The sequence below is a fragment of the Durio zibethinus genome, chromosome 4, assembly GCF_047325235.1.
Source record: "Durio zibethinus cultivar Kanyao isolate XHJ-2024 chromosome 4, ASM4732523v1, whole genome shotgun sequence".
NCBI classification, from domain to species: domain Eukaryota; kingdom Viridiplantae; phylum Streptophyta; class Magnoliopsida; order Malvales; family Malvaceae; genus Durio; species Durio zibethinus.
The window spans coordinates 33,428,650-33,440,180 of NC_143165.1; the positions used below are offsets into that span (position 1 = coordinate 33,428,650).

Sequence of the window (11,531 nt, forward strand, 5' to 3'; positions counted from 1 at the left end):
CCCGTCTTTACGAGCTCTATATAAGTTGTGATGGCACTGGCCATTAGGAAACACAAAAACTTTATTTGAAAAAAAAAAAGAAAAACCATCTGGCCATTTACATTTACCAGTCTAGCTTTACGTACAGAATGAAGCTTGAGGTTGCGGTGATATCCAATGACATTGTCAAGCCATCCTCTCCTACCCCCGACCGGCTTCGCCGCTACCAACTTTCTTTCCTTGATCAATTGACTCTCACAATTTATAACCCCTTGGTCCTTTTCTACCCGGCAATATGTGATACCCAAGCCAACAAAATCAATACTTCTGACAAGCTCAAGCACTCCATTTCCAATGCCTTAACCTATTTCTACCCTTTAGCAGGACGGATTATGGAAAACCAGTTGTTTGTGGATTGCAATGATGAGGGCATACCCTTTTTGGAAGCCCGAGTTAAGTGCCAACTTTCAGATGTCATAAAAAATCCTGTTCCTTGTGAAATTAACAAATTACTTCCATTTAAACTACATGATGCCGAAGAAATTCCCCTAGGAATTCAATTCAACATTTTTGACTGTGGAGGAATAGGGATTGGCGTGTGCATTTCTCACAAAATCGGAGATGCCCTTTCATTTTTCACGTTTGTGAACATGTGGGCGGCCATAGCTCGTGGGGAGAGGAAGTTAGTGGCTCCTGAATTTGTTTCAGCCTCGCTTTTCCCACCACGGGACCTTTCAGGATTTAAACCAAGCATTAGCCAAACAAAAGAACAAATTGTAACAAAAAGGTTTGTGTTTACTGCCTCCAAAATAGAGGAAATCAGAGAAAAATATGCTGATAATTCACGCTTCGGAAACCAAATACGTCCAACTCGCATTGAGGCCTTATCAGCTTTCATCTGGAGCCGTTTTGTTACCGCCACTGAGGTAAGATCAAGACCTGATACGTTGTGCTCAATTGTTCACATGATAAATTTACGTACAAGAATTGACCCGCCTCAGCCAGAATATTCTTTTGGGAATCTTTATAGCTTTACAATGACATTTCCATCCATGGACGGTACTGGAGAAAGTTGTCATAACCTCGTTACTCAAATGAAAGACTCCATAAAAAAAATCAACAAGGAGTGCGTGAAGAAGATCCAAGATGGATATAATCACTTGGACTCTATCAGAGAGATGGCTGCAAGTTATGCCAAAGCAGAGATGCTAACCATCTCTTTCACTAGTTTATGCAGGTTTCCTGTATACGAAGCGGATTTTGGTTGGGGGAAACCCATTTGGGTAGGTTCCGCCGCTCGAGATATCAATAACTTCGTTACTTTCTTGGACACCGCGGCTGGTAATGGAATAGAGGCTTGGGTTAGCCTGAAGGAGGAAGACATGGCAAAATTTGATTCTGACGAGGAATTGCTTGCATATGTCAATGCTCCAATAAGCTTGTAGTTGTAAAGACGATAACTTCCAGTGTTTGTGTCCGAGCTTAAAATGTATGCTGAGCTCCGTCTTTGCTGAACCACTGGTTTAAATCAACGTTTGACTGATTCTACATTTTTTAGCTGTCCAACTAGTTTTATTTTCATATCTATTAGTATTTTGGGAGATGGATCAGGATTAGTGGGTTAGAAAGAGTTTGAATTGAATATGGAGTTTAGTTTCATTCTTTCACTTATCTTTAAGAATTAAGATGTAAGATTCAAATTTTAATATTTGTTTTTTTTTTTTTTTTATCTCTATCATGGCTTTTTGGAAAAAAAAAAATGAATTGCATTCTTTACTAGCTTAAATTTATGTTTTTAAACTTGGTCAATTTTTTTTATCAGTTGATACTTCAAAGAACTCAAATTGCAAAAAAAATTACTGTTTTGTTACACTAGTGGAAAAGAGAACTTGCTCTTCGTCTAAATTCTACACATTTAATCTTTAACTTTTTCTCTAATGATTAAAAAAAATTTTAAAAAAATATGTAAAATGAGAATTCGAACAAAAAAACTTCAACACATTTGATAATTGGCATTCACTCATTGTCCAGAGAACTATTCAAAAGTCACCCACTTGCCCCGTACCCTTAATCTCGATCAGGTTTTATTTTGAGCTAAAATTTTTAAATTCAAGTTTGATTTTATTAAATAATACATTTTTATTTAAATTTAATTTAAAATATTATTATAATATTTTTATTTTTATTTTTATTAATTAAATTCTGATTTCATGATTAGCATGAGCCTAGTGTTCAAAGATCAAACCTGGCTCATGAATTTTTTAAGGTCCGGACTTTTAATTTAGATTTGTGTGTGTTTAACTAGAGTAAAACTGAGTTTGGGTATGAAATTTTAAGTTTGAATTAACTTAATTCAATCCAACAAGATAATTTTATAATTATTTAATTATAATAAAAAATTACATATTGTCAATAAAAATACGAGAAGATGGACAGGATCACTGCGACTACTTGAAAGTCCCACTAAAGGGGGACAATTATCTTTAGTTTCACTAATTTATGTAGGTTTCCTATATGAAGCTGATTTTGGTTGGGAAACTTATTTTGGTAGGTTCTGCTTCCACTAATGGAGTTATTTTCCTGGACACCGGTTCCTGTGATGGAACAGAGGCTTGGGTTAACCTAAAGGAGGAAGACATGGCAAATTTTGATTGTGACGAGGAATTGCTTGCATATATTGCCCCCCAAAACTACTGAAGATGATAAGTTCCTTTAGTTTCAATTAATGTTTGCTTGTAGGGTTTAGCTGTCCAGCGTTCTTTTCCTTCCTATATTTTGGGAGACGGAAGATTAGTCCTGGCATTTCAGATTTCTGGTTTCTTTTGATATGGCCCTCATGGCTTATTAGCTTCAACGTGTATGTGAGGGGCATTTTATAAGATTATCATGGATTTTCTTTTTTTCCAGAGGATGATTCATCAACAAAGGAAATGTAACTGTCATTTCAATAAGACCCGACGTGTGGAATCAACTTAAAGTTTTGGAGGCCCGTCAATTCGGTCAGTTCAATTTTTCTCCTACGGGAATGTTAATTTGTTAACCTTTAATTGTGTTAGAAAAAAAAATTAAATAAGAGAAGAGAAATAATAGAAAATAATTTTGGCTTTAAGGTGTGAAGAATATTTTTTTAAAGACAATTATGTTTTAAGATACAACAAAGTCTCAAACTCTTTAATCAAAAGTAGTGAAAGTAGTTTTACTGAAATATTTATTTATAATGAATGAGTAGACATAAATTTCTATTTAGATAGTTATAATTTTCTATATAATCATGAACTTTATAAATAATAATTTATTTATATTCAAATAGTTATGAGCATTTGTCATATGATAATTGTTTTTTTTTTAAACATTATTATTTAAAATATGAATAAAATTAATGCAAAAATTAATTTTATTTATCAATAATTAAAATTTTTTATCAAATATAGGATGCATCACATTCTAAACTACCAATAATCTCCTACTAGTTTAGTATGTTGGTACTTAATTTTTACCTTTCACCTAAATAAATATTATGAATACAATGAGGTATCTATTGATTTAAACTTTCAATTAGCATATATATCTTAAAATACAAACAAAGTTGATGGTATCTTCAGATAAAACCTCAACTCCTAATATTAGAATTGAAGATATAAAACACATAATACTTATTTATTTTTTTATTAGAGGTTTATAACCGCTTTTAGTATTATTATGGTTATGTGCTTATCATATTCATATATTTACAAAAGAGACCACAATTCTTCTTGTTGAAGCGACACCACTTCTATGTTTATATAGGTAGAGTTTTCATTATATCTCCATTGCTTTAGACATTTAAAATTTCATTAAGACTGTAAAAACTCATCATCCCCACACAATAGATCACACTAGTTTCTAAAATTTGAATAGATTTTATTAGTGTTTAATAGACACAATAACTTATTTTTACCCATTAAACTTTGTAATTAGAGGTTACTAATTCAAAGTTGGGTTCTCATATCGATATCTAATAATAAAGGCTTAAATTCATTCTACTTGTAGTCTTACTAACTAAATATCTTGGAATTCAATTTTCTTTTATGGTAATTATCTCAACTTGAGATTGAATCTCTAATATAATCACTTCGGGCTAATATGTCCAAAATTTTTATTTTGCATATCATTTATATGCTCTAGATATTTTGCTTCATTTTTATCATTTTAAAAAATAATTGGTTTTTATTGTCGTCACAACTCTATATTTATTAATTTCAACAATTCTATTTCTATACTTTTATACATTTTTAATACAATTATATTTTTAGTATAATTGGATAAATTCAATGAATAAATCAAACAATTTTAGTCCTTTTAAGATTTTTTAAAGACCTTTTTATAACTTTACTTTAATAAGTGTTTAAACTTATTAGCTTGTATAATTTGTTCATAAAATTATATTAAAATCTTACAACACTATAGTGACAATTTTTATTTCTTTTGATTCTTATCACCCCCACCACGTGTAATTATGCATTCTTTTATTAAAGAATATCTCATTCAATTATCAAGATATCATATATACTTAATCAAGTTGTTATTTCATTTATCTTTTCACTATTTGATATTTTTTTTAAATAAGAGGCCTCCAAATACGCTTTTAGTGAAAGATAACTAGCTGATATTTTAATATTTCAAAAAAAATTTCAAAACTTTTATATTTTAACTCGATATAAGAGTTTATATTTATAAGTAGATTTCAAATATAATCATACTTCTATACTCTCCTTTTAAGATTTTTATGTTAATTTATAAATATTTATATGAATCTATTTAATCATGGATACTATTAATAATTTTTTATTACCACGAACAAAACCATTTTCATCACCCAAATGGATAGCATTCTTTTTGCTATTATAAAAGTTTTTAAATTCACAAGATCTTTGAATCACTCATGGCTTCCAAAGTAAATATACTTTAAAATTTTTACTATATAAAATGATAGATAATAAATCATTTGCACAATCCATGAATTAGACTATAGACAAAAAAAAAATCACCACAATGTGATCAAGATTGTGGCATCAATTTTGGCTGATGGCTATTCTAAGCTAACCATAGTAATCCACCTCATACCTACAAATAATGTAGATTTAGCTATTAAAGCTATCTCATTTATAGTGATAGCTTTTAATGAAAACCAACTATCTGAAATCTTATCATGAGTTTTCAATGCATATAGTAATTGCCCAATGGCCAATTCCAAGTTCATGATTATTGAAACCTCTAAACTTGATTTCAAAATTTTATGAGAATTTTGTTTCTCCACCATTGTTTAGCCTATATATCTTTGTTATTTACCACTTTTAATTGATCATAACATTTTTGAATATATAATAAATTCAAACTTTACTCATAAGACCAATATGCCTATATATAATAAAAGTCCATAGTATATTTAACTCTAATTTCAAATACTTTCACAATTATTTGGTGACCAATATGTTCATATATAGATCACTATATCAATGCAAGTCATGAAACATGAATCCAAATAATCATTTTCATAAAACAGTATAAACAATAATTATAATATGAGTTTTACTCATATTTCATGTAAAAATTTGTGATGAATTTGCATTGTTTAAATTATTGATTGGCTAACTTTAAGGCTTACGGCTTTCACAAACTAATATTATTATCTATTCCTATATGTTAATATGGTATATAACCAGACACATCCTTGCCATTGTCATGAAATTATTGAAAACCTTATAAACTTGTTCACTTTTCATTTTAACAGCCTACAAAAGGTCATTTTTTTGGATACAAGAAGTAAAAATACTTTCATTATCTTTAACCAATAATGTGTTAATTGGATGATGGCATTCTATCTCCATAGTCCATATAATTCTTATATGTATAAGAAAAAAAATTATATCACATTCAGTTTATTTTCATAACATATGGCAAACTGTAACAATGTTCTCCATGCCATCACAAAATGAAATTAAACACATGCATATATTGGTGCCTTTGGAACATTGAATTTGCATGTTCTTTTCTAATTTATAAACATGCCTAATTAGACATTGATGAGCATCCTTCAAAATGCTAGTAATCGATAAATGCTTCAATATTTTTTAATAGCATGCCTTTTCGTTTAATCAATATCCCATATGCAAAAAGCAACAATACTTTTTTGTAACCATTGATTAACTCTTTGATAGCTTTCTATAACTTCCACTTTGTGATTGTTCACAATAAAATTTTATTTTGTATATTCATTTCTAGTGTAATATACCCAGTAGACAAAATACTTCACACTGTCCATGTTTTTGATAATAATCATTATTTGGTTTATTATCCACTAATTAATCCATGAAACATCCTATCTTAATAATAATTATTCACATATATTAATTTAATTTTAATTAGTTTTCATGAAAATTAAATGCTAGTAAAAATTTGAACCAATAATAAATTTTAAAATATATATATCAACATTTTATTTATAAACGACCAACAAAGATAGAATCATACAAATAGCTTGACTCAACTTATTATCTCAATTTTGGTGCCATAATTTAATAATAAAACTAATCTTGTAGCCAAATCTTATTTTTTGCAGATATTCTCTACTTACATCTAATTTCTCATGGTAAATTTCTTTCTGATTATTTTCATAGAAACTATTGGACAATTTGCCTGTTCTATACATAACCAAGGCATGACAATTAAACAATTGGCTATTCCATTATAATCTAATTTAATTCGTAATTCGATAACAAATGATAATTCTTTTAGTTGTAAATAAATTCATATCTTTCTTTTTTATGTTTTCAAGCTATTTCCCATCATAGTCTTTATAAGCATCGATTTTTCAAATAAATATAATACTCATTAAACCCAATTGTGGAGTCAATTCAAGTATATGCATAAACTTATGCAATGTAATCAATATTTACATATTATGTTTTAACTTTACACACTAATGAAATAAATTGTTAGCGTGTTTATCTCATTCATTCAATCTTGTTACCAACAATTATGCAAAAAATAAAATACATACCTCTAATATAGATCTTTATGAAAATTAACATTTTGGTCCATAGAAACATTAATCCTTTGACACATTGAACCTTTTATAGTATTGATCTCCAAATCATGTCAATTTTTTTCTTTGTATCTTCCTCATGCGAAATATAAATTTCTCATAATTGCTTTTAAATTGTTAAAAAAAATAAATAAGAGAAGAGAAATAATAGAAAAAAAATTTAGCTTTAAAGTGTGAAGAATACTTTTTTAAAGGTAATTATGCCTTTAGGATATAACAAAACTTTAAACTCTCCAATCAAAAGTAGTGAAAATGATTTTACTGAAAAATTTATTTATAATGAATGAACAGACATAAATTTCTATTCAGATGGTTATGATCTTCTGTATAATCATGACCTTTATGAATAATAATCTATTTATATTCAAATAGTTATGACCATTTGTCATATGATAATTATTTTTTTTTATACATAATTATTTAAAATATAAATAAAATTAATACAAAAATTAATTTTATTCATTAATGATTAAATTTTTTTATTCAATGTGGGATGCACCACGTTTTAAACTATCAACAAATTGGACTATTGTCTATCAGATCAAATCAGGTCGGCATTGTCAACCTTAGGCCTGCTACTCAAAGCTTGGGTCACCCATACCCAACACTCTCATCCTATAGGTATAAATAACCCCTCATATCTAGTACATTCATTCAATTTCCTTTTCTCTTTTCTTAAGACTTTTCTTTTTCTTTCACTTACTAAGCACTGATTTAAGCATTGAAACAAAAATGACAGAGAAATTAACCTTCCATCTTCACTTTTAACCGACCTTCAAATTTGTGATTTCAAGTTTTTATTCTCGTCAAGACAGCTCGCCCCAAACATTTTGATGCACCAAGTAAGGTTTAGGAAAGATCATCTCGGCTAGAATAGGATAGAGGTTACTTAAGATGATGAAGTCTCTTCATAGGAAGAGATTATAGATGAGTTGCCTATTGCGTCCAACGCTTAGGAGGTCTTCTTCGAGATGTAATTAATGCTAAATCATGTCTCCTCCTTGAGAAAGCTGGCTTGCATAACATAACGAGAGAAGCGCGTAATTGCGCTAAGTGCGAGCGCGCGCGCTACTCCTTAACCTTGATAGGAAGATGGCTTATTCAATAATTCGTGCATAAGGGTAAGGAACTTTGGATGAACTAATGCGAATGGGTGTAAGCCTCGCTGGTCGGAAACACCTAGTGCTGACCACACTGAGAGACACGAAAGCGCAGGTAACGCCAATTGGCGAAGTGGCGTTAAGCATCCCTAGCGGTAGGCAAAAAAACAAATTGAAGAAAATGTCCGCGCTAAGAGTATGAGGATCCTTCATGAAATGGATGCACTCTTAACGGTGATACATTCCGACTTCCAAAATTCTCCTGTCCCCACAAATATGATTAGTTCGGCTCCTTCAACTGACTTTCTTTCGTCTTCTTCACTCCCTTCTTCCGCAGTCTAGCTTCTCCTCGCAATTGTGATCGACCCACTTCAGCTTCCAAAGGGTTTGGTAAGTGGTTAGAACTCAGTTCAGATTCAAGCTCGAAAGTATTTTAGCTAGCAAACAAACTCATAAACAGGCTATGAACCCATTAAAAGCGCACACTTCTATTCACTTATAGTCAAAATTTTGAACTTGATTGGTAATTTTCAACCGGTTCTGAGAAATGTCATGGACAAAAACATTAAATAAAAGTTGCAAGTAGGTGTTACTCTTTCCTGCAGAAACAGGGGACAAACTAGAATAGAACAATGAGCAGAGGAGATAACTTAATACTGGAAAAAAAAATTTTTTCTTTCAACCTTACGCTTTCAATGTCTTCAAAACAGTAAATACATGATAACCTAAAAATAAACTAATAATTTTAAACATGATATGATAACATTATACGAATAAAATAAAAGCGATATAGTTTAAAATTTTAATAAAAATATAAGTTTATCAAAATAAAAAAAAAATTACGTTTTATATTTGATTTGTCCACATGAATATTAATTTGATAATCATATTTTATATGTATTATTCATAAAATAAACAGTCATGAATATATGAATGCTATATCTATCTAGAAATAGCAATAATAATACAAGTAGTTGATCTCCCGACCATAGAAATATATACCTAGAGTTTACATCACGCTAAACAAAGTTATGTTGCTGTCGTACCAACCATAAGATAAGCAGGTTTACCATAGCAAAGAAAGTACAGCAGTTCTCACTTTCAAATATGGACCACAATTCAATGCTCAGAAAAGGACAATCACTTGGCTTTTGATGATGAAACTAGATGAAGATGCTAGGGTTCACGAGAGCCGATCCAATGAGCTCCTTATCACGTTCAAATATAGACATTTCTTGTTCGTCCAGAGTCACCCAAGCTTCAATTCCATCCCCTTGTTTGGTGTCTACCAAAACAACAGTGTTTCTCAATGATAGGCTTACACTACTCACCCATACAGGCTTCCCCCACCCATAATCCATTTCATATAATGGGAATCTACACCAACTTGTGCACCTGTATAGTGCTGCATCCTTGCAGAGTTCTCTCCTCTCCTTGAGAGACTCAGTAATTAATAAAAATCCATCATCACCTTTGAATTTATTTGCCTTTTCTTTGCAAAATTCTGTCATCCCTCTTCTCATCACACTCACCAACTTGTTTAACTCCATCTCATCATCTCCAATAAACACTGGCATTGGCCAAATGAGATTTCCTATGGAATTTTCAGGCAGCGGCGGGACCATTCTCTTGCGCAGGTTCACTGCTTGGAACAAAACTACTGGCCTTCCTGACCCTGATTTGGCCCGAGAAGCTGCAACAGAACACTTTAAGATGAGTGCTAAGACCACTTCCACACGAGATGGGACAAATAGGCCAGCAGCTTTGACCTTGAGTCTAGCAATTTTTGATGCTTCAAACACGAACCTCTTTGTTATAAAATTACCGGAGGGGATATTTACTGGGGGCAAGAAAGATAGGTCTCTTGGTGGAAGCAAAGATGCTCCAACGAATTCAGGAGACAGTACTGCTTCGCCAGAGTCACGAGAGATTGCTGTCCAGCTTTGGAGGAATGTAACCAGTGAGGAAACATCAGTGATCTTGTGCAATAGACAGATGCTGAGAGCTGTCCCTCCACAATCAAATGTTGTCAGCTGAACAAGCAGAATGCAACCTGAAGCTGCTTCTGATGTCTCAGGATCAGTGGTAGGAAGAAAACCATTCAATGCTTCCATGTCAGGTTGTTTGAGAAAGTCTGAAAGTTTGCAGTCAATACGACCTTCGACAAAATAAGCACCTTCATCGTTGCAATCGATGGAGGCTGCATCTTTGAGCCGTCCTGCCATTGGATAGAAATGAGTAAGTGCCTTCGAGAGTGAACTCTTGAGGATACAAGATCTCTCACTGCTTTTGTACCTGCAGTCCCCATTTTGGAGGTGAGTGCTAGGGCTAGCAGCATAAAAGAAGACTATAAGGCCATAAAAGGTTGGAGAAAGCTGATCCAAAAGGGAGAGCCTGAAGTTTCTATGGTGATTAGGTGTTGGAAAGGATGGCTTAATGGTCTGTCGAGAGGTAATATCGACCTTCATTTTGATCACCCCTGCTTAGTTCTTGTTGGTCTGTTCGAATCTGTATTTATTTAGAGGATGTGATAAATCCTGTTCGGATTTGGAGTTTCGCTCTTAAACTTCCACATAAAGTCAACCATGTTGTCTGCCTAGTCTACGTAAGGCTGATTTAGCATTACGTCGCTTAAAATTAATTATTTCATATCTATTAAATTTTTAATTTTTTATAATTTTATATTCAAATTACACTTTTTACTAACAGTTAATTAATTTTAAATTTGATGCTTAATATGATATTAAAGTCTAGACTTTCTTTTCGTTGCTCTTTTTTTCATTACTTTTTTTTAAATTATCACGTGAAAAGTTTTTTTTATTTTCGTCCATACGTGATGAGAACTTACTAAAATGTATTATCTCACATCTAATAAATTTTTAATTTCTTATAACCTTATATTGATCAACGGTTAGATTTTTTTATAAAAAAAGTTGTAGGTTTAAAAATTTTTTTAAAAAAATTATAGTTATTGAAACTTTAAGTTTATTAAATATTACTTCATAAAGTGCATGATTAATTAAATTAAATCTTAAATCCAACCTTATGTTTAAATTTTCAAAAGCTATTCTTAACGATAGATATGATGAAAAATAATTACATTAACCAATAATCCAAGCCAGAATGAATAATAACTACTATAAAAATTTTCTTATGAAAAGATTTTACTTGCAAACTTTGAAATTAAGGAAAAAAAACCCTATTTCATACAATTTCATCATCAGCAAACTTGTTTATCAATTAAATTCATTAGCAAGCAATTTAACAATTAATAATTGTGGAATTCCAATAAGATAATTATGAAAAATTGATGCATTGACCAAAGTTTGCTTCATAACAGAGTGTTTAACAACCTACCATTTATTGAC

At 31.1% G+C, this 11,531-nt stretch overlaps 1 protein-coding gene and 1 pseudogene across 2 annotated transcripts; one reads left to right on the forward strand and one right to left on the reverse strand.

The window, feature by feature from the left end:
* Positions 1 to 1,715, forward strand: LOC111288257 (stemmadenine O-acetyltransferase pseudogene; annotated as a pseudogene). Its single transcript, XR_016341281.1, has one exon. The product of XR_016341281.1 is annotated as a stemmadenine O-acetyltransferase pseudogene (transcript).
* A 5,868-nt stretch (positions 1,716 to 7,583) lies between these two features.
* On the reverse strand, positions 7,584 to 10,681 carry LOC111288010 (cocaine synthase-like). Its single transcript, XM_022878747.2, has 2 exons — positions 9,166 to 10,681; positions 7,584 to 8,538 (listed from the first exon to the last, which is right to left on the reverse strand). The coding sequence occupies exon 1, from the start codon at positions 10,629 to 10,631 to the stop codon at positions 9,327 to 9,329; it is 1,305 nt and encodes a 434-aa protein (XP_022734482.2). The 5' UTR covers positions 10,632 to 10,681; the 3' UTR covers positions 7,584 to 8,538; positions 9,166 to 9,326.
* Positions 10,682 to 11,531: the final 850 nt, after the last annotated feature.

What these genes read in the sequence shown, in the direction of transcription:
- LOC111288010 (XM_022878747.2), bottom strand. Translation starts at nt 10,631, where the DNA reads ATGAAGGTCGATATTACCTCTCGACAGACCATTAAGCCATCCTTTCCA.